Raw genomic sequence first — 24,114 nt, 5'->3', positions numbered from 1 at the left:
GGGTCAGTTAGCTCAGATGGTCTCTGATGCAGAGTAATGCTGACATTGTGGGTTCAATTCTCGTACTGACGGAGGTTACAATGCAGGACCCTCTCCCCTCCCCTCAAGTTAAACCACAGCCAATTGCCTTTCTGTGATGAGAGGGTAGCCCTGTGGTCCACTAGGATTATGGTGGTATGACCTTTATTCCATCACTTCCCTGACGACCATATCGATGGCTTTGGGGTCAAAAGCAGAGTCACCTTGCACAAAGTATCTGGACTTTCCTCTGCTTAGACAGCCATAGTGTTGAGGCAGTATGTCAAGTTCAACTACTGGTCAGTGATAAGAGCTGAAATGTTGATGGGGAGTACTCATTGCTGTTTGTAATTAAGAATAATGAGCGGCTTCCTTTTGTTTAGGTGACACAGATACAGCCTCACCACCTAACAGCCCAGGTCTGGATACTGTCCAGATTCTGCTGGAGGCTGATATGGGCTGAATGGAGAACATGTCAACATAGCTTCAACAAATAATACCACTTCTGTGAGTGTTGTTGGAGCTGCACATATCCAGGCACATGGGGAGTATTCCAGCATACTCCTGACTTGTAGATGATAGAGTCACTGCCTGCAGCAATCCTAGCCTCTTACCTGCTTTTGTAGTATCATTGAATCCAGACATGGAGGAAGGAGGCTATTCAGCCCATCACATCCACACCAACACTCTAAATAGCATCCCACTCAGTCCCTGTATCCCTGCAATTACCATGGCGAATCCTGCTAACCTACACATCCCTGGACATTATGGGCAACTTAGCATGGCCAATCACCTAACCTGCATTTCTTTGGACTGTGGGAGGAGACCGGAGCACCCAGCACCAGGTCGTTAATGAAGCAGCTGAAGATGGCTGGTCTGAGGACACTATCTTGAGGAACTCCTGTAGAGTCATCCTGGAACAGCAATGACTGACCTCCAACCCCCACAACCATCTTCCAATCTGCCAGGTATGACTCCAACCAGTGAATGGTCTCCCTGATTCCCGATGATCTAGTTTTGCTTGGGCTCCATGATAACCAGTCAACTGCTGCCGTGATGCCAAAGGCAGTCACTCTCACCTCATCTTATCAAATGCCTTATGGAAATACACTACATCTACAGGTATCCTTTATTTACTTTACTTGTTACATCTGACATTCCTGTGAAGCTGTGTGGCTGTGCAGCCGGTGGGAAACTCTGCACACATTGATCGGTGCGTCAATGCAGGCCTTCTGTTCCCAGAAGCCACCTTGTATGTCCATGCAGCAGCAAGAAGGCGGGAAGCAGGAAGGTTATTTATATCCTCGAAATGGTGGAATAAATCTGTCAAACTCAATTTCCCTTTCATATCCCATGCTGAGTTTGTCTGATGATACTGTGATTTTTTTAAAGTGTGTCACTAAGACTTCACCAAAATTAGCTTCCGGCATTTTCCCAATGACTGATGTCATGGTAACAGGGCTGAAAATGTGTTGCTGGAAAAGCGCAGCAGGTCAGGCAGCATCCAAGGAACAGGAGAATCGACGTTTCGGGCATAAGCCCTTCTTCAGGAAACCTGAAGAAGGGCTTATGCCCGAAATGTCGATTCTCCTGTTCCTTGGATGCTGCCTGACCTGCTGCGCTTTTCCAGCAACACATTTTCAGCTCTGATCTCCAGCATCTGCAGTCCTCACTTTCTCCTCGTCATGGTAACAGGGCCTGTTGTTCTTTGATTTTGCTTTCACCTCCTTTCCTGAGTAGTGGTGATGTATTTGATAGCTTCCAATCCACTGGGAACATGATAGAATCTGTAAAATCTTGGAAAACAAAACATAAACAATACATTTCCTATTTCAGTCGTTCCATCTTTTTACAGCAGAAATATCCAGACACCTTTAACAGCATCAAGTAGACCGAGTACATGTAACAGACACACAACAGTATTTGGCTGAACATTTACGACTACAAAAAATTCAGACTTGCAGATCGTTACCCTTGTTTTCCAGTCAATTTATTTGAATCATTCAAAGAGATGTTTTGGTGCTATTTTCTCTAAATGTAATACCAGAGGGAAGCCCCTTGGATCCAATTTGCATCCATTGACAGAATGAGTAAATCACATCCTGATGTGGTTTATAATTGATGAAGCGTTGGAGGCAGAAAGAGAACATCTTGGTTCAGGAAGATTCCATTTAGCAGGAAGAAATATCAGCTGAAGGTGTTCAAAGCAAAGCACTTCCCTGGATAAGCAACCAGGATGATCTGTGGGAAAGCCCTTACTAATCACATTGCCATCCGTTTGTGCATCCCTGAAATATTAGTAGTCTTTCAGGGAAGAGAATCATTCAAATATGTTATAGATTCAATTTATGCAATAAATAATTTGTGCTCTTTATGCAAAAAAGCCTTATGCTCAATTTTATTCTTCTGTTTCCTGCGCTGAAGAGGAATTTGGCAGCAAACTCCCATCTGTCTGTGTGTCAGCATTACCTCACTTACACTGGCAGTAAGAATTTGCTGATGTTCTACTTTGTCTCTGCTGCATCCTATTGGATTTGATGTGCACAGGGCAGGGGAGTTTTGTGTTGTGAATTGCCAGACTTATTCTTTGACTGGGTGGTTCGGATGTTACTGATCCACCTAATTTTCTGCTCATTCATTAAAGGACATTGCAGCACAGGAACAGGCCCTTCAGCCCATCAATACAGTGCCGACACATGATGCCTTTCTAAACGAAAATCCTTCCACCTCCACACGGTCCATATCCCCCTATTCCCTGCCAATTCATGTATCTTAATTAGAGACAAAAAAACCCACAGATGCTAGAATTCAAAGTAGACAGGCAGGAGACTGGGAGAACACAGCAAGCCAGGCAGCATCAGGAGGTGGAGAAGTCAACACTTTGGGTATAACCCTTCTTCAGGACTGGAGCTGAAGTTAGGGGAGCTGCAGATAAAAGGTTTGGGGCGGGGGGAGGAGGGTTTGGGTGGGAAGAATGGTGAGGTAGTAATAAGAGAACACAAGAGGCGAGTACAACATGGGTTGGTTGATGGGAAGGATGATGGTTGGTAGCTGGAAGGAGGGGTTGGTCAGAGGGATGGATGGGAGGAAGCGGGACTGGAAAGGGAGGCTGGGGATGGGTGGGAAGGTTATTTGAAATTGGAGAACTCAAATTTGAGTCCTCTGGGCTTTAGGGTGCCCAGGTGGAAGATGAGGCGTTGCTCCTCCAATTTGCTGTCTGATTCGCTGCAGCAATGGAAGAGGCTGAAGATGGACATGTCGGAAAGGGATTGGGAAGGAGAATTGAAATGGGCAGTGACCGGGAGGTCAGGTTGCCCTTATAGGCCCAGCTGAGATGTTTGATTAAATGTTCCCTTAGTTTATGTTTGGCCCCATGATGTAGAGAAGACCACATCGGGACCACCGGAGGAGAGGCAGGTGAAGCTCTGTTTATTCATGTATCTGTCAAGGTGCATCTTAAAGGCGGCCACTGTATCCACCTCCATCACCTTCTCCGGCAGTGTATTCCAGGTACTTAGCACATACTGTGGTAGGCATGCCTCTCAAATCTCCTTTAATCATGCCCCCTTTTACTTTAAATCATATCCCTTGTACTTGACGTGTCTACCCTGAGGCAAAAGGCTCTGACTATCCATGCCCCTCGTGATTCTGTAAACTTCTATCAGGTCGCCCCCCCCCCCCCCCCCCCAGCCTTTGATGTTCAAGTGATGCCATTGTCCAACCTTTGGAATCAACCATAGGGAGTGGTTGATGTGACTGAAACTGATATAGAATCATCAAGTCATAGAGATGTACAGTATGGAAACTGACCCTTCGGTCCAACCCGTCCATGCCAACCAGATATCTCCCAACCCAATCTAGTCCCACCTGCCAGCACCTGGCCCATATCCTCCAAACCCTTCCTATTCATATACCCATCCAAATGCCTCTTAAATGTTGCAATTGTACCAGCCTCCACCACTTCCTTTGGCAGCTCATTCCATACCCGTACCACCCTCTGCTTGAAAAAGTTGCCCCTTAGGTCTCTTTTATATCTTTCCCCTCTCACCCTAAACCTACGCCCTCTAGTTCTGGACTCCCCCACCCCAGGAAAAATACTTTGTCTCTTTATCCTATCCATGCCCCTCATGATTTTATAAACTTCTATAAGGTCACCCCTCAGTCTCCGACGCTCCAGGGAAAAACAGCCCCAGCCTGTTCATCCTCTCCCTGTAGCTCAAATCCTCCAACCCTGGCAACATCCTTGTAAATCTTTTCTGAACCCTTTCAAGTTTCACAACATCTTTCCGATAGGAAGGAGACCAGGATTGCACACAATATTCCAGTGGAGCTCAAGAAAACAACAAGGGGACTGCAAAGGGAAGGTAGCTTGAAGTTCACTCAGATCCTTTAGGGAAGGAAATCCGTCATCCTCACCCACTCTGGCCCATTTGTGACGCCAGGCACATGGTTGACTCTTATCTGCCCTCTGAAATGGCCCAGCAAGCCATGACATCTAAGGGCACTTAGGGATGGGCAACAGCTTCCAATGCCCACATTCCAGGAAAGAATAAAGTTCAACAGAAAAAAGGTCAGTGCCACATGCTGGATTATTTTTTAAGAATTCACTTAGAAAAGTTGTGACCTGTGAAGAGGACAGTGTGGAACTGTGGCATTGATTGACAAGTTGGTGCAGCGGGTGGTTCTGACCAGGGAGCTCCGATGCAGAGATGTATCAGGTGGCGCACTTTGTTCGGAAGAACACTGAAAGACAATATAAAATGGAAGCTATCATTCTGCATGGGGTGCAGGAGCAGAGGGACCTCGGTGTTTCTGTGCACAGATCACTGAAGGTGGCAGGACGGGTGGAGACAGCAGTGAATAAAGCACACAGTGTCCTGGGCTTTGTTAGCAGAGACCGAGGAAGGGTGTGAATGCATCGAAGACAGAAACAATCTACAGGAATGGTTCAGGATGAGGAACTTCAGTTACAAGGATAGATTAAAGAAATTGGGACTGTCCTCCTTAAGAGAAGAAAGTTGAGAGGAGATCTAAGAGAAGTTTTCAAAATCATGATTTTAATCTCTAACCCAGGCAGTGGGATGGTGCATGGGAGAAAGTTCTAATTTAGGACAAGCTCCTGATCCCAAATTACTTACTTTCCAGTTTAACATTTTTACCGTTCCCTTCGACTTTTGCACTACAAAATGTTTTGCTATTTAACCTGTCCTGCCTTCTGCCTTGCCATGTTCCCTTTTGACTTTCCTCTCCAATTCTCCCTTTCACTTGCTCAAAACCTGTTACATTTCTGTTTCTCCTCACTTCTCCCACCGAAGCCACAGATCTGAAATGTTGACTGTTCCGAGCATTGAGTACAGGAGCAGCAGCATCATGGTTATGGCTGTACAAGACATTCGGGGATTGCCCTGCTAGGGAAAAGATGCTGTTCAACTGGAAAGGATGCAGAATGGATTTATGAGATTGGAAGGTTTGAGTTATAAGGAGAGGCTGGGAACATTTTCCCTGAAGCATAGGGGGCTGAGGGGTGACCTTTTCCCAAAGTTTATAAGATCATGAGGGGCATGGATAGGGTGAATATCCAAGGTCCTTGTCTCAGGCTGGGTGAGTCCAGAACTAGAGGGTATAGGTTTAAGGTGAGAAGAGCAAGATTTAAAAGGGACCATGAGGGGTAACCTTTTCACACAGAGGGTGGTGCGTATATGGAATGAGCTGCCAGAGGAAGTGGTGGCGGCGGCAAGTACAATTGCAACGTTCAAAAGATATTTATACAGATACATGAATAGGAAAGGTTTAAAGGAATATAAACCAACAAGTTCAGTTGAGGAAACCTGTCAGAACAGTTGGATCGAATGCTCGATGACACTATCACTCCGTAACTGGTTTTCTCTCTCCACTGAAGCCACCTGACCTGCTGAGAATTTCCTGTTGTTTAAATCATTATTTTGCCAAGTTGGGCCATCGCAAGATCTCCACTAAAGGACAGCAGGCGTCAAATTAGCATTCCAAAAGTCACGAGCCAATAATATCCTCTGTATAGCTATCACATGAATGTCAAGGACAGATGTTGCCCAGACACTGTGGTTTGTTGTCATTTGCAGAAATCTGCGGTTTTTATTTAACCTGCTGAAATACCCTTTTCCCCGGTTGCCAAGTTCATTAGACACTACAGACTCCCCCTGGACTTTTCCCTATCACCCTCTGGTTAATATCAAAGGTATTGTGGGTGCCCCAGTTTTCACTTATCACAATGGCTGATGCACTGACTTGTGGTCTAATAATTAATTGAGATTACAATGATGTGCCAACAATTGAGATTCTGGGAGTATCTCTGGACTTTTCCACCTGAGAGTTTTCCAGGAGCCTTGCACATACCCAGAGGAGCACGGTGGGGGGGGGGGGCAGACAATTTGAGCATTACTGTTCACAAAAAAACCAGAGTGCTCCAAGGGAGCTTTGATGGCAGTGTCTGTGTGTGTCTGTATGTGTATGTGTCTCTGTCTGTGTGTCTATTTGTCTGTCCAGTGTGTGGGTCTCTGTCTGTGTATCTGTCTATGTGTGTCGCTGTCTCTGTTGTATCTATCTGTCTGTGTTTGTGTGTGTGTCTGTCCGCCTGTGTCTCTGTATGTCTATGTGTGTGTGTGTCTGTGTGAGTCTGTCCGCCTGTGTCTCTGTATGTCTATGTGTGTGTGTGTGTCTGTCTGTCTGTCTGTATGTCTGTCCACCTGTGTCTCTGTCTCTGTATGTCTATCTGTGTGTGTCTGTCTGTCTGTCTGTTTGTGTGTGTGTCTGTCCGTGTGTGTGTGTCTCTGTGTGTCTATCTGTGTGTGTGTCTGTATGTCTGTCTGTGTGTCTGTCTGTGTGTGTCTCTGTCTGTATGTCTGTGTGTGTGTATCTGTCCGCCTGTGTCTCTGTCTCTGTATGTCTCTCTGTGTGCGTGTCTGTCTGTGTTTGTGTCTCTGTCCATGTGTGTGTCTCTGTCTCTGTGTATTTGTCTGTGTGAGTCCTTGCCTGGACACTGAACCCAATTGCACTCTCAGCACGAGTAACCTGATTGGTGCAACAAATGATGCATTTCCCTCCTCTCTCAATCAAGGAGAGGACAGAGAGCTGCCTGAAAGCTCCCAGACATGTCCCCAGCAGATCCCTGAAATAGCCTTGTCAGGGAAACACTGTGTGGCACAGTCACCTTCACTGCCAACACTAGGCAACTCAACCCCTCCCCACAGAGACAGGGACCATGATCTGGCATTCTGACTTCTCCATGAAACTTGGCTTCTGTGCTCTGTTGGCACTGGGCGCCATTGTCTTTGAACATTTAACTGCCTTTAATGCCTGTGTGCCAATCACATCTCTAAGTGTTTCTCTCTCTCACTTCCATGGTGGCATGGGGGTAGCACTGCTGCCCTGCAGCGCCAGAGACCTGGGTTTGATTCCCGCCTCAGGCAACACTCTGTGTGGAGTTTGCACATTCTCCCCGTGTCTGCGTGGGTTTCCTCCGGGTGCTCTGGTTTCCTCTCACAATCCAAAAATGTGCACGTTAGGTGAATTGGCCACGCTAAATTGCCCGTAGTGTTAGGTGAAGGGGCAAATATAGGGGAATGGGTCTGGGTGGGTTACGCTTCGGCGGGTTGGTGTGTGGACTTGATGGGCCGAAGGGCCTGTTTCCACACTGTAAGTAATCTAATCAAACTCAGACTGCAGGTCTCCCATCTCCCTTTGCGGCATTCACAGTGAAGTAGTTCCCTTTATCTCACTTTGCCCCACCCCCTCACCTTTGCCAAGCCAGGAACCTGGACACCTGACGTATGAGTTTTACACTCAGCAATCCCTCTGACGGTCCCAGCTATCACCTCCCTGAATTGTGCCTCAGTCAGTGGCTGCTGGTTACAGCCACACTACATCTGCCTCTGAATTGCTGAGCTGCTGAATCTCTGTGGGATCCTCCTGCCCACTGGAAAATTACTGAAAACCTGTGAAAAAGCAAGCTTAATCGGCTGCCTAATGGACTCAGTCATAATCATGCTCCGTGAGCTCCCACCGTTTTACATGCTCCTGCCTCCAAGCCCCCCCAGGGCTGGCCAAATGAGATCCATACATTCACATAATCATTGCTGTCGGAGAGATGTGACATTGTGTATTCAAATATGCAGTGGGTTGGAGGAACGTCTCTTTATTAGAAATTGGGAGACCCAGGTGGTGAGCAGAAGAGACACACTGTTATGCAGCAGACGTGTTGGATGGAAGGTGCTCTGATCTTTTTTCCAGCCCTGACTCAGGAGCCCTTGGTCTGGAGTTCAGAATTCACACTTTGAGTCCCTCAGAGCTTGATTTCACATGTACAATTGCTTCACAGGGTAAGTCAGCACTGGGACCAAAATTAATAATGCATTCTGCCTTCAGCTGATTTCTTTTTCAGTTCAGTACTTCCCTTTCTCATTAAGTATTGTGAGCCATCCATCACATTTGTGTAATGATGCTCTCATTTCCAGATAATACAATAATGAGGAGCAGCCTTCCGCAGAGGGATATTTTTCATGTTTCTGTTTATTGTGCAGCACAAACACTTGCTTTTCTTTTGTCTGCTGCTCCTTTTGCAGGATATGATTAGCGAAATTTTATTTTATAAATAGCTGTTTTTCTTTGTTAACCTCTTACCAAATAATAGGTGTGGAAACTTTAAATGTGAACGTTTTCAACCCAACTTGATCGATGGGTCGTAAGGGAGATCCCCTCTTCCTCTTGTCCAACCCCCAACTTTCACCCTGAAGGAGACAAGGTTAGCTGATGAAATATCTTTCTATAACCACTCAGCACAGTCAAAATGGCCAAATTTCTCAGTGCGTTACATTTAGTTCAATGGGTATCAGATCCATGGAGAACTCCTGTGCAGATCGTTTGTTTTTATGAAAGGGCTTGACACAGGAACTTCATTGAGATCCATAATTAGAATGCCAAACGGAATTTCAATGTTTCTGGTCACTTGGTTGCTTTAGCAACAGCACTATTGAAAACACATCAATATCAGTCCCCCTAAACCATCTATTAGTGATCCTCCTGCCTATGTGTCTTGGATGGATGGCTAATGCTTTATGTCATTTAGGAGGCATGAGTGTGCCACCAGCTGGCAGTGCACTGATACTACACCAATGGGTTTGCCATTGAAAAGCTTCGAAAGTCCCACATGTTTGGTTGTCGAGTCCACTGGCAATGTCTCACCAGTGAGATGTTCAGTAAAGATTTTTTTAGAAAGTCTTTGTGCATGGGAGGTCATGTCTGACTAACCAAATTGAGTTTTTTTAAAGAATTAAGGAAGACAATTGATGAAGGCAGATCGGTGGGTGTGATCCATATGGCCTTCAGTTAAGGTGTTTGACAAGGTTCCTCATGGTAGGCTGACTAGCAAGGAATACAGGGAGAACTGGCTCAAACTTAGAAGACAGAAAGTGACAGTGGAGGGTTGCTTTTCAGACTGCTTTTGGTCATTTTTAGAAATGATTTGGATGTGAACATAGGAGTTATTGTTAGTATGTTTGCAGATGACACCAAAATCGGAGGAGTAAGGTACAACAAAAAGGTTACCTCAGATTACAATGGCATCTTGATCAGATGGGCCAAAGGACTGAGGAGTGGCAGATGGAGTTTAATTTAGATAAATATGAGATGCTTAATTTTGGAAAGGCAAATCAGGGCAGGACTTATACACTTAATGGTAAGATCCTGGGGACTGTTGCTGAACAAAAAGACCTTGGAGTGCAGCTCAAATCCTCCAACCCTGGCAACTTCCTTGTAAATCTTTTCTGAACCCTTTCAAGTTTCACAACATCCTTCCGATAGAAAGGAGACCAGAATTGAACACAGTATTCCAAAAGTGGCCTAACCAATGTCCTGTACAGCCACAAAATGACCTCCTAACTTCTATACTCAATGCTCTGACCAATAAAGGCAAGCATACCAAATGCCTTCTTCACTATCCTATCTACCTGCGACTCCACTTTCAAGGAGGTATGAACCTGCACTCCAAGTGCCATTGTTTTGATTTTCTTTCCCTGAAGTTCCAAAACAATGCAACAGCTTATAAAACAGTAATTACTCCTCCTAGAATTCGAGGAAGTCAGCTCCAACATTGAAAATATCTCCAAAAAAGGAGCACCTCTTACAGTCACAAATTTTTTCCCATCCTCCATCTTGGATTACCCAAAATCCTTATGAAAGATTCTTTGAGCGAACAATGTCTGAAGTGGGCAGGTACCATCTTGTGCCACAATCTCTGCACCAGCTAGTCTGTGGAGAAACTGCAGGGTGGAGTTACATAAAATGCAGCAAGAATATATCTAATCTGGGGAGCTTTGGACAGGCTTTCTTGCCTGTTTCCTAAAAACAGAAGAAGACAAGAGCAAGACAAATGGGAACAGTTGTAGACCATGAGAGCCTGTTGCTCCTGCTCTGCCTTACCGTCATCTCCACTTTCCCACCACTTCCCTATTTTCCTTGCTTCCCTGAGGGACCAGAATTCTACTTCAGCCTTGAATATGCTAAACAGGAGAGCACCCACAGTCCTCTAGTGTAGAGAGTTAACAGCCCTCTGATGACATTGTGTAACAATGTCCTTGCAACCTCTGGATTCACCACATGGAGAAGAATGACCAGCGGGACATTCCATACAGGTACAGCTTGACTGTAGTTATGGTGAACCACAGGCAGCAGATGGGATACTGTATGAAGAAGTCTGTGAGCATATACAAACTGAAATTCATGAAATAAACATTATGAACATCAATACATCAATATCACTGCTATAATATGGGTGGATAGATGATGCACAGTCTAAACAGACTGTCCTTTAAGGAACAGAGGCAGGAGGTCTGAATGGGTCAATGGGCTTTACACTGAGTGCCAGGAGCATTGTGCAGACACAGGATCACATCAACAACAGCCTTCAGGGTTTTAAGGATATGTAGAGGTAGGCCTCATCACCACAGACATTGCCTCACTATGTCACATGGTGCACAGCAAGCTTCATGGTTTAATCATTTAAGTTGCCCACACCTACCCTGAGTCAATGCTGCATTGTCACCTCTGTGGTTCTCCCTGGCACAGTGGGGATCGGTTAGTTCAGGTGGCTGTCCAGCTGATTGGTAATGCTGAACCGTGTGAGCTCAGTTCCTGTACCAGCCAGGGTCACCAAAAAAGCCTTACTTTCACAATATTGCCCTTCAATGGAGGTGTGGGAACCCTCAGGTTAATCCAACAGGAGCTGTCTCTCTGTAATGGGGGAGTTGTCCTCTGGGACTATTGGTGACTTAACTGCTACAGCACAACCCAAGCAACTTTACCTGAGACTAACAGATTTGATCAAGCCTTGTAGCTGGGGGTGATGGTGCTTGTAATAAATTCACCATTTTCATTTTATTGGTTAATAACTGAGCATTTTATTGGAAATTTTTAACATTTTTCTTAATTGTCCACCTCATTGTGCACAAAGACATTAAAACAATGATGTGTTAAGGCAGAAGATACAAATTAGAAACACATAGGTTCTGCTCACAAAGAAAGAGACAATCATCTGATGATTTGTTCATTTACACCCTATTATACAAAACAGCCACACCACCTAATTACTGTAGACATAGGAATAATTAAATCCTCAGGATATTTTTCCAATGGTATATGATTTCTAAATTGTGCCCTCTTATTATTATTCTTATGATTATGATTTACTGTCTGGATCACCGATAAAAGCTCTTTATTGATGTTTGTAGAATTACCTCTGTCTATATGTTGTTTTGTTTGAATCCAAAGTTGTCATAACAATGAGATCATTTGCTGACGTCCTGTTCACAGTTTAGGTTTAGGACGGACAGGTCGACATCTTATTTCTGTTACACACTCCTGAACCAGTTGGGCAGCTTCCTTCGCGGTTCCCCAGTGAAAGGTCACCCCAGTTCCCCCATGGCCGTAATTGTGCACCAAGTACATGTGACTCCCCTCACCTTCCAGCTTCTCCTTCTCCAGCCTCAGCACGGCTCGGACAGGCCTCAGACCGACTCCTTCGAATAATTTACGAGCCCGCTGGAGACTTGGTTCTAAAGCACAGCACGCCTTGAAAATGGCCTCGCTGTCCGAGGGGTCGACTGACATCCGCCAATCATCTTTCTGCCTTGTTCCACCCAAAGTAACGCTGGAGATTCCTGGGTAAATGTAAGAGGTGCCATCGCCTACACGGACAAAGTGTTTGAGCCAAGGGGCGTGAACTTTATGAATCTGGCCCCTTACAGGATAAACGTTCATGTCCCCAGTAAGGGCCCTGGCTCCAATACCTGAACAGTTCACAATGATCTCATACTTTCCATGAAGTTCCCAGAAACCTGTGATCTTCCCCGTCTGTAACTGGCCACCTGCATTCTTTAACCTGGAATTAACAATACACCATGTTTACAAAGAGAATTCTATAGTTGACAATTATCAATAGGTTCATTGGGTAAAAAGGGAAGTGCTGAGCTTTTCTCCCTCGCCTTTATAACCTGTCTTGATCACATTGCGTGTCACATGGCTAACAGAGATTTGTGCCTCTTTCCCCTTGACTTCCTTTACCTATCACAATCTTTTTTCCTTCACCCAGTAGACTCCTCCCCAGTGACTGAGAGAACTGCTGGACCATCACTGCCTGCTACTCTGGTATCAACGACATTGTGTAATCATGTGAAACTGAGAGCAGTAATAATTAATGGCAGGCAGGCACAGTCAAAGACCATTCCCTAACGAGCTGAAGAGTACCAGAACTTAAAAAGGATCAAAAGTCTGAGAAATCAAGGCATTCAAAGTTAGAAATTTCAAACCTGTCATAGATATTCTCGAGGGTACTGTGGCGATTTCTGGAAATGATCCCAGGACTTACTCCCAATCCTGCCCCTAAAGTGCTGAATTTCTCATGATTACAATAGCATACCCCGAGGTTGTAACAGTAGCTTATGATCTGAACTGGAGATCGCAGATGCTTTCATGTCTGCTTCTCTAATCTTTTTAAAAAGAAACTAGAACAGCTTAGTAAGACAGGGAAGATAAAAAAAACAGTAACTTAACTTTACAGTTGGTGAAAGCACTGAGTAACAAACGCGATCAGACTGATTCAAACAACAACCTCCACCCGTAAAGAAAAAATAATCGAGACTGTTCTCCCTGTTAATCTATATTTGTTCAATTTTCACAGTCAGTCTTCGAATTCTGCTGGCTTCAGGTTGTTCAGAATTGCCATACCTTACCTCAGCTGCCTAGAACACTCAACTCTTGACTGACTGCCTCCGCACCTGTCATCTGTTATCTGTCTGAGTTTCTCAAATATTTTCAGCTTCCTTACCTATTCGGTGATTCACCTCTCAATCAATCCTGCTCTTTTTCTTGTTCCTTTGTGTGTTTAAAGAACGTAAGCCTGCTTTATTTCCCGTCCCCATCTCATTACAAGATGGCCCAGCTAGTTCTTATTATCTCAGTTTGCTAAAAAGATTGAGAACTGTGATATTCACAAACTGGTTTGTCAGCTTTTATTACACACTTACAACTCTCGGCCCATGATGACCTGGTGCAGGCTGTGTCAGCTTTTTAAATCTGTGGAAAGTCATTCTGTTTTAAAATATGCCATTTTACTGCAATTTGTGTAATCTGGAACCTTTACGTGAAGTTAAACAACAAAGGATCAGACAGTCTGTAACAGGGTAATGAGCCATATTAGGTTGCAATTTGGATCTGTAAACAATTACAAGCATACACAATAAAAATAGCCAAAGGAAATTGTGAATGTTAAGAGACCTGAAAAAAAAACAAAATGTTGGTAACTTACAATTTGATCAATAAGAATCTGAGGAGAAGGAAGACAAAATTAATGTCCCTCCTTTTACCTGTTTTTCAAACTGAAGAAATGAACCAATTTTCAGAACAAAGGGGAGCAATTGAACAAAAAAACTGATGAGAAACAGTGAGGGGTGTTATACAAATTGGTTTAGACATGAAAGAGTTAATTCACATGGTGGGATAGGCCCCACCCTTCAAGATATAAAGGGCTGTTCCCGGGAGGAGCTAATCAAAGAATTGTAGGAGTTCTACGTGTGTTACCAATGCTGGGAGGAAATGTTTTTGTAGCTGTAATGTAAATTTACTCTTAAATTGAGCCTAATGTCTCAAAGAGACCATTTTGTATCTTAAGTGTAATGTAGCAAGCTGCTAAGTAATACACAATAAACCTATTTACTGTTGGTGCAGATTGAGCTTGATTTCTGTTGGTGACATTGTGTGAGGATCCTTCCCCACAGGAACTGAGACCAGCAAAATGATTGATGGCAGCAAATTATTCAAGACATCCCAGATGGTTACAGCAGAGAGCAACATGGAGATGAGAAAGAAATATTGGGAAATGTGACCTTTTGAGCATTTAAAGCAATAATCAGGGGATTGAATAGGTGACTAAGGCCATCAGAAATGATAAAATGCTATAAAGAAAGAAAAAAGATGTGCCAGGCAACCCAAGGAAGAGACTTCTGGATGAGATATGAGGTCAAATCTCGTTAGATTCAAAGTCATAAAAAGCAAGTTGACATCAAGCATCTAGATCAACCTGTCAGTGTGGTCATTCCAAGCACAAGATCACATTCCCTTCCCATCCACAACACCAGCAGGGTCAGGTCAAACAACATGGCTGCCATAGTGAAGGTCATCCATTACTGACATTACTCAAATCTGTGGCGTGGCCTGAAAGAACGAGCTTCCATTTATTTATCACTTTTCATAGCCCGAGGACATCTTAAAGTGTTTCACAACCAAGAAAGTACTTTTGAGATGTAGTCACTACCGTAGCATAGGAAAGATAGGCAGCCAATTTGTACACAGCACGCTCCCATAAGCAGCAATGAGACAAACTGGTTTTGCAATATTAACTCAAGAGACAAACATTGGCCAGGACAATACAAGTTCCCTTTCTGCAAATAATGCCATGGGATGATTTATGTCCAATGCAAAGGGAAAATGGGAACTCAGCCTAATATCTCATTGAGAAGACAACAAACTCAATAAGACTGCACTAGAATATCACCCAGGGATGATATGCTCAAGTTTCTGGAATTGAACCTAAAAACTTTCTGCAATTAGGAGCAACAAAGAAATGAAGTTGAGATTGACAAAGATAGAGTTTAAAAAATAAAGAGTTTAGAAGGAAAGAACATGGAGCAAAAGAAGTAGGAGAAAAACTAAAGGGAAGAATGTAGAGATATGTTATAAACGTCACTAACATACTGCTCCAAGAGCATGGCAGGTTGAATAATTCCATATTAAAACTACAACTGGGTTTCAGTATGCCTTTTCAAAAGGTATTTCAACACCATTAGTTAAGTGTGTTTAAGACCTTTCATCTGTTTCAGTTACCTGTCAGGGTTATCTTGGAGGGCACTGGTTAGGGATAGGGACTTTCAGGGATATTTTATATTGGTAACAGGGAAATGCCTGTCTATTCAGAAATGAAGTCACCTTCATTGTGTTGGAAGGCATCTGATGTCAATGAATGCTTTCTGAAATGGTTTATTTACTATCGGTTGTCAAGTTAACAACATTCCTTTCGGTGTTTATGAAGATTTGGAGACTCTTGGGAAGATTTACAGAACAAGCATGGTCCTTCGGTCGACCGTGATTATTCTGGCTAGACGAGGCTAATCTCAGTTTCCAAGGGCCACATTTTCACATTGATCACCACAGCTCTCTTGTTATGGGGACAATAGAGGAAGCAACCCAAAAATCACAAAATCCAAGCTCACCTCCTGAACATGGCGTTTCCCATTGACATGATGACAGGCTCGGGTCAGGCTATGGCCCTGGGACAGATACAGTTAGGGAAGGGGGGGGGGGGGTTTGAATCTCCATTTCCTAATATTTCATTCCATGGCCTTTGGAGAAAAGTATCCCATGTGCCGTCTTAATCTATTTATCTATTATCTATTTTTATTATATATTATCTATTTGTTCTCCTAACTTCAGAAAACAGTGATCACAGCTTCCTAAAGCTGTCATCCTTTTCATTTGTCAACAACTTAAAACTTATTGTAAGCACTCAGGCCTAGAGATGTTCCCACTCGAATATTTGAATTCAATACAAATCTGCCTCTGGATGATATTGACAGATTATTTGACCTCGTAATAGATCATGTCCCAGACCGATCGTCTCCCAGACTGATTGTGTCCCAGACTGACCGTGCCCCAGACTGACCGTGTCCCAGACTAATCGTGTCCCAGACAGATCGTGTCCCAGACTGATCAAGTCCCAGACTGACTGTGTCCCAGACTGACCGTGAACCAGACTGATCGTGTCCCAGACAGATTGTGTCCCAGACTGATCGTGTCCCAGACTGATCATGTCCCAGACTGACCGTGCCCCAGACTGATCGTGTCCCAGACTGATCGTGTCCCAAACTGAATGTGTCCCAAACTGATCGTGTCCCAGACTGACCATGTCCCAAACTGACCGCGTCCCAGACTGACCGTATCCCAGACAGATCATGTCCCAGACTAAGCGTGTCCCAGACTGATCGGATCCCAGACTGACTGTGTCCCAGACTGACCATGTCCTAGACTGACCGTGTCCCAGACTGATCGTGTCCCAGACTGATCGTGTCCCAGACTGAATGTGTCCCAAACTGATCGTGTCCCAGACTGACCATGTCCCAAACTGACCGCGTCCCAGACTGACCGTATCCCAGACAGATCATGTCCCAGACTAAGCGTGTCCCAGACTGATCGGATCCCAGACTGACTGTGTCCCAGACTGACCATGTCCTAGACTGAGCGTGTCCCAGACTGACTGTGTCCCAAACTGACCGTGTCCCAAACTGACTGTGTCCCAGACAGATCATGTCCCAGATTGACCATGTCTCAAACTGACCATGCCCCAGACTGACCGTGTCCCAGACTGATCGTGTCCCAGACTGATCGTGTCCCAGACTGGTCGTGTCCCAGACAGACCATATCCCAGACTGACCGTGTCCCAGACTGAGCGTGTCCCAGACAGACCATATCCCAGACTGACCATATCCCAGACTGACCGTGTCCCAGACTGAGCGTGTCCCAAACTGACCGTGCCCCAGACTGATCATGTCCCAGACTGACTGTGTCCCAGACTGACCATGCCCCAGACTGATCATGTCCCAGACTGACCGTGTCCCAGACTGACCGTGTCCCAAACTGACCATGTCCCAGACTGATCGTGTCCCAGACTGACCATGCCCCAGACTGACCGTGCCCTAGACTGATCGTGTCCCAGACTGACCGTGACCCTGACTGATCGTGTCCCAGACTGAGCGTGTCCCAGACTGACCGTGTCCCAGACTGCGCATGTCCCAGACTGACCGTGTCCCAGACTGATCATGTCCCAGACTGACCATGTCCCAGACTGACCGTGCCCCAGACTGATCATGTCCCAGACTGACCATGTCCCAGACTGATCATGTCCCAGACTGATCATGTCCCAGACTGACCGTGTCCCAGACTGATCGTGTCCCAGACAGATCGTGTCCCAGACTGACCGTGTCCCAGACTGACCGTGTCCCAGACAGATCGTGTCCCAGACTGACCGTGTCCCAGACTGATCGTGTCCCAGACAGATCGTGTCCCAGACTGACCGTGTCCCAGACTGACCGTGACCCAGACAGATCATGTCCCAGACAGATCATGTCCCAGACTGACCGTGCCCCAGACTGATCAAGTCCCAGACTGACCGTGCCCCAGACTGACCGTGTCCCAGACTGATCATGCCCCAGACTGACCGTGTCCCAGACTGACCGTGTCCCAGACAGATCGTGTCCCAGACTGACCGTGTCCCAGACTGACCGTGTCCCAGACTGACCGTGTCCCAGACTGACCGTGACCCAGACAGATCATGTCCCAGACAGATCATGTCCCAGACTGACCGTGCCCCAGACTGATCAAGTCCCAGACTGACCGTGCCCCAGACTGACCGTGTCCCAGACTGACCATGCCCCAGACTGATCATGTCCCAGACTGACCGTGCCCCAGACTGACCGTGTCCCAGACTGACCGTGCCCCAGACTGACCATGTCCCAGACTGACCGTGTCCCAGACAGATCGTGTCCCAGACTGACCGTGTCCCAGACTGACCGTGTCCCAGACTGATCGTGTCCCAGACAGATCGTGTCCCAGACTGACCGTGTCCCAGACTGACCGTGACCCAGACAGATCATGTCCCAGACAGATCATGTCCCAGACTGACCGTGCCCCAGACTGATCAAGTCCCAGACTGACCGTGCCCCAGACTGACCGTGTCCCAGACTGACCGTGCCCCAGACTGACCGTGTCCCAGACTGATCGTGTCCCAGACTGACCGTGTCCCAGACTGACCGTGCCCCAGACTGATCGTGTCCCAGACTGACCGTGCCCCAGACTGACCGTGACCCAGACAGATCATGTCCCAGACTGACCGTGACCCAGACTGACCGTGTCCCAGACTGACCGTGTCCTAGACTGATCGTGTCCCAGACTGACCGTGTCTCATACTGTCCGTGTCCCAGACTGACCGTGTCCCAAACTGACCGTGACGCAGAACATGATTGTGGGTGGCACAGTGGTTAGCACTGCTGCCTCACAGCGCCAGAGACCTGGGTTCAATTCTCGCCTCAGTCTGTGTGGACTTTGCACATTCTCCCCTTGTCTGCTGTGGTTTCCTCCCACAGTCCAAAACTGTGCAGGTTAGGTGAATTGGCCATGCTAAATTGCCCCTAGTGTTGGGTGTTGGGTAATGGGTCTGGATGGGTTGCTCTTTGGAGGGTCGGTGTGTACTTGTTGGGCTGAAGGGCCTGTTTCCACACTGTAAGTAATCTAATCTACTGATTGTGTCCTCGGCTGATCTTGTCTTCATTAGAACAGAAACATTTCAGCAGAGAGGTCACTATTGATTAGGAACAGAAATCCTGGCTGATATTGAGCCCACACTAGCTCATACAATCTGGGCCCCTGTGTAAGATTCCCTAAGGAAGCCCTCAATGTAGTTAAGTAAAAACAATGACTGCAGATGCTGGAAACCAGATTCTGGATTAGTGGTGCTGGAAGAGCACAGCAGTTCAGGCAGCATCCAAGGAGCTTCGAAATCGAAGGATTCCTGATGAAGGGCTTTTGCCCGAAACGTCGATTTCGAAGCTCCTTGGATGCTGCCTGAACTACTGTGCTCTTCCAGCACCACTAATCCAGAATGTGGTTTCCAACATCTGCAGTCATTGTTTTCACCTCGTTGATTTTAACCCGACTGCGAATCCTCTTGCAAGGATGCCTGCCTTGAAGAAGATTTCCTCCTCTCTCTACAAGAATCTCAGGGAGTCCCTCTCTCACTGCAACTCCCAGGTCATTTCCTCTGCTCTGAAGGTCCTCAATGTAATTAATCCAGTCCGAGAAGTGAGCTCTTCCTGACGCACTTTTCTTATTCACTCATGGGAATTTGCTCATTGCTGGCTGGGCCAGCATTTCGTGCCCATCCCTAGTTGTCCTTGAGAAAGTGGGGGTGAGTTGCCCTCTTGAACCGCTGCAGTCCACATGCTGTGGGCGGACTCACAATGCCATTAGGGAGGGAATTCCAGGATTTTGACCCAGTGATATATTTCCAAGTCAGGATGTTGACTGGCGTGGAGGGGAATTTGAAGGTGGTGGTGTTCTCATGCATCTGCTGGCCTTGTCCTTCGAGATGGAATTGGCATGAGTTGGACTGTGCTCTAAGCAGCCTTGGAAAATTGCGGCAGGGCATCTTGTAGATAGTACACACTGCTGCTACCGAGCTTCGGGGTGGAGGGGAATGGATGTTTGTGGATGTGGTAATAATCTATCAGGCTGCTTTGTCCTGGCTGGTCTCCAGCTTCTTGAGTGTTGTTGGAGCTGCACCCATCTAAGTGTGGGTGTTCAATGTGCCTAAGTACAGCCCAGTATCACATGAAGTGGTGCATTTGTCCACCAAATCCTGACTGTACTTATTTAAAACCACAGGATCAAATAAATGTACAGCTATTAGAATATCTATATTAAATCTTAATGTGAGGAAATAAATTGAAAGACTATTCTACAAAAAGACTCCATGCAGGTGGAGGGGTGGGTGGTTTAACTGCCATTTATTTTGATTGTGGTCACAGCAGGATACTTTAAATTGAGTTTGTGGGGAAAATTGCCAGAAAAAATAAGGACAGACTTGTAATTCATACTGTGCACATAGTGAAGAGTCAGTGTGCTCGACAGAACAATCAACATCAGGTAGATTTATTGCTCACTTGCAAATAATATCCTCTAATTCCTACCGTTATTCTCCCTGTAATGTCTGTTCATAGCGACCTCGCATTTCTGGGTGACAGGGGTACCTATGCTGAGGACAGGTCAGGTGGTGAGGTTGGGAAGGTCTCAATAACCTGGCTATTGGGTTGGGGCCTTTCACGTCAATGGTTAGAGCTCTGCTTCAGTGACAACCAGCTCCTCACCACTTCCCGAGATACCTCAAACCTTCCAGGGTCTTGAGCAAACTCCTGAGCCACTGGCCAAACGTGCCAGCTGGGCCAGCACTCGGCTTGTTCTCCCAAAGGACAAATGCACCCAGCACCTCTCTAGGATTGATAGATGGCATTTTGTTATAACCATGCTGTGCTGTACTGAGGATAAGGGATGATAAGGCAAGGATCAATGAATCCTTTACTGAGTACAAACTGCCTTGCAAATAGAAACGGTGCCTCCAAGCCACATTCCACTGGCTGCAATGCTGCCTGCTGTGATTGTGTGTGTTTGTTGGTTCAGCAACTGAACCACAGGTTTATGAGATAGCAGCCCTTCATAAAACAAATCCACAACTATTCACAGTGAAAGCTGCTCGCTATGTAATCAAAGGGAGCACAATGCTGGCTTGTGTGCAATTCGGATACAAGCAAATTGCTAATGTTGCCACCCAGCTGCTTTTCCACACAGTAACACTATAATCAGAGCTGTTCATGACAGAGCTACTGTTTTATCTGTCCCAGCCTCTGGTGTACATGGGGAACCCTGTACCTGCAGCAAACACATCATTGCTGAAGCCTGTAATTGTTCTTAATTGGTTCCCTCAGAGTAGCATTTGCCTCAATTGGAACTTTAAAAGGTATAGGTGATGTAGTAAAAAAGGATTAGGTGCCAAGTGCTCCATGTACCGCAAATAAAATATATGGATATTCCAAGTGAAGGGAAACTAACGAGTAATTAATTTGTGCTTTCAGATATTCAGGTATGAACATGTCAACAGCAATGTAGATCTCGCACCTTGGTACCATTGAGCTGGTTGGAATGGTGAAGGTTCTGCAACATCAGACTCCAATGTGACCTTGTAGTTTCTGTCACACCCCTGCTCCTGTCCCAGGGCAGTCCACTGGAATGACTGAGTGCTCTTACCACAGAAACACTTGGGGGAGGGTGGCTAGGGCAGGTCCTGAACTTGGATTGTAAATAGAAGACGGCCACTGAGTAATCTGACAGGGGGGGGCTGTGGTTCAGACTCACATTCGGTGTATAAAGAGGTTTCAGAGAGGAGGAAGGGGAATGAGGGTCAGTGGGATGAAGGGGAATGCAGAGGACGGTGGGGGGGAAACAAGTAGGTTGGGGAGGGGGAGGGATCTCTGACAGACTGCAGAGCTACCCTCTTTAGCCCATAAAAAGAAGGCACCAACCCTCACTCATCATGGGGGGGACCTTAATTACCCCAATGTCAGACCTTGCACACAAGTGGGTAGGGGATTAGTGCAGTGCTGCTACCAACTCAATACAAATCAAACCTGGAATAACAAATCCACTGGTGACCATTGCTGAAAATGTGTTGCTGGAAAAGCGCAGCAGGTCAGGCAGCATCCAAGGAACAGGAGAATCGACGTTTCGGGCATAAGCCCTTCTTCAGGAATGAGGAAAGTGCATCCACTGGTGACCATTGCCAATTGTCGGAAAAACCCATCCGGTTCAATAATATCCTTCGGGAAGGTGAACTGCCATCTTCACCCGATCTGTGACTGCAGACCCACAGTAATGTGTGGTTGGTTCTCAACGGCCCACTGTAATGGTCCAGGTGGAAGGGGATTTCTACCCCATTCATGGCCACCTGAAGATATGAGCTCCGTGTAAAAAGACTGCATTTCTTTTTTACTGGCTGACTTTCGGCAATTTGGGCCATTGTGTTTGAGAATAAGTTTCAGGAGAAAGAATGATTTGATTTGACAAGATGGATGTGGAAATGATGTTTCCCCGTGGGGGTGAGTCCAGAACTTAGGGTGGCATGGTGGCTCAGTGGGTAGCACTACTGCCTCAGAGTGGTAGGGACCCGTGTTCGATTCCAATCTCAGGTGACTGTGTGGAGTTTGCACATTCTCCCTGTGTCTGCGTGGGTTTCCTCTGGGTGCTCCATAGTCCAAAGATGTACAGGTCAGGTGAATTGGCCATGCTAAATTGACCATAATGTCTAGGGATGTGTAGGCTAGGGGAATGGGTCAGTGTGGATTTGTTGGGCTGAAGGGCCTATTCCCACACTGCAGGGATACTAATTCTAACTAGGGGCTGCTGTTTTGAAACTGGGGGCTGAACATCACAAATCTCAAACGGGTGTTATTACAGGTGAAAAAGAACGGCAGCATCATTGGCTTCTGACCACGTAACCATCTGCGAAAGTGCAGCTTACAAAGCTCAGAAACAAACCCATCCAAATCTTCTACCTCTCTCCGGTACGTCACTGACATGCATTTATGTGGTGCCTTCACCAGGGTAAAAATCCCTGAGTTTCAAACATGGGAACAATCTGTAGTTGTATCTGACTTATAGCTTGCCAGAAAATGTCTAATCTCTCTGGGTTTTTGTTTTGTTTTTGAAGTCCCTAGCTTCCCGTTGAGTAAGTGCTGTGTTTCATGGAGACTGCATTCAGAAGAATGAAAAATAACAGAAAGGCAGATCAATAGCCAGGAGAGGGAGGGATGCAGAAACTGGATTGAAATATCACAATAGATTAGAAAATGGCCACGGCGATACTGATTCATTCTTCACAGCTTATTGTGAAAGATAGTCTCCCCCAGCCTTGAATACACTGTGCCTGTTTATCTGGTTGTCCTCATGCTCAGAGCTGTTAACTCACAGTCGTCATTTTCAGACCTTATTCCCAATTCCAACCTTGGCTTTCTTAGATGTTCTCATGAATCCGGACAGCGAAGTATTTGTTTCCTCATTGAATCAGAGGATTTAAAATGTCTATTCACTACCTGCCAGACACAGGAACAATATCTCTTCATCCTAAAGGAAACGAAAAGTCAGTCTGGATGAAGGCGCAGTTAACATATCTGGAACTGTCAGTGTTGCAAGGACTGTGCCTAAGGAACACAGCAAATGTAATTATGCTGATGAAAGAAAGCAATGAAACATTAATCAGGGAACTGTTATCCTGTCCACTCACCAGTCATAGAGAAAATGCTCAAGGAGTTTGTGGAACACAATCAATATCCTTCTAAGAGACCGCACACTATAGGGATAATCAGGATGTTACTTATTCGTTCATGGGACGTGGGTATCACTGGCTGGTTATTGCCCGTCCCAAGTTGCCCTTGAGAAGGTGGTGGTGAACTGCTGCAGTCCATTTGCTGTATGAGGATTCACAATGCCATCAGGGAGGGAGGGTTTCTGACCCAGTGATTCTGAAGGAAGAGTGATATATTTCCAACTCCAGATGGTGAGTGGCATGGAGGGGAATTTGTAGGTGGTGGTGTTTGTCCTTCTGGGTGGAAGAGGTTGTGGGTCTTTGAAAGATCTCTGGCGAATTTTTGCAATGCATCTTGTACGTACTGAGCGTCGATGGTAGAGGGAGTGGATGGTTGTGGATGTGATACCAATCAAGTGGGCTGCTTTGTCCTGGATGGTGTCATGTTTCCTGAGTACTGTTGGAGCTGCACCCATCCAGGCAAGTAGGGAGCTGTCCATCACAATCCTGTCTTGTGCCTTGAAGATGAGGGACAGACTTTGCTGAGTCAGAAAGTGGGCTATGCACTGCAGTGTTCCAATCTCTGACCTGTTCTTATAGCCATTGTGTTT

The 24,114-nt window shown here is 46.0% G+C and overlaps 1 protein-coding gene across 1 annotated transcript; it reads right to left on the bottom strand.

The window, feature by feature from the left end:
• Positions 1 to 11,444: 11,444 nt before the first annotated feature.
• On the bottom strand, positions 11,445 to 16,616 carry LOC140454066 (D-aspartate oxidase-like). The gene is made up of 3 exons (XM_072549021.1): positions 16,518 to 16,616; positions 13,278 to 13,372; positions 11,445 to 12,427 (listed from the first exon to the last, which is right to left on the bottom strand). The coding sequence occupies exons 1-3, from the start codon at positions 16,614 to 16,616 to the stop codon at positions 11,854 to 11,856; spliced, it is 768 nt and encodes a 255-aa protein (XP_072405122.1). The 3' UTR covers positions 11,445 to 11,853.
• Between the last annotated feature and the right edge of the window lie 7,498 nt (positions 16,617 to 24,114).

Source organism: Chiloscyllium punctatum, chromosome 3, assembly GCF_047496795.1.
Source record: "Chiloscyllium punctatum isolate Juve2018m chromosome 3, sChiPun1.3, whole genome shotgun sequence".
NCBI classification, from domain to species: Eukaryota; Metazoa; Chordata; class Chondrichthyes; order Orectolobiformes; family Hemiscylliidae; genus Chiloscyllium; species Chiloscyllium punctatum.
This window is presented reverse-complemented; position numbering and strand designations above follow the sequence as displayed.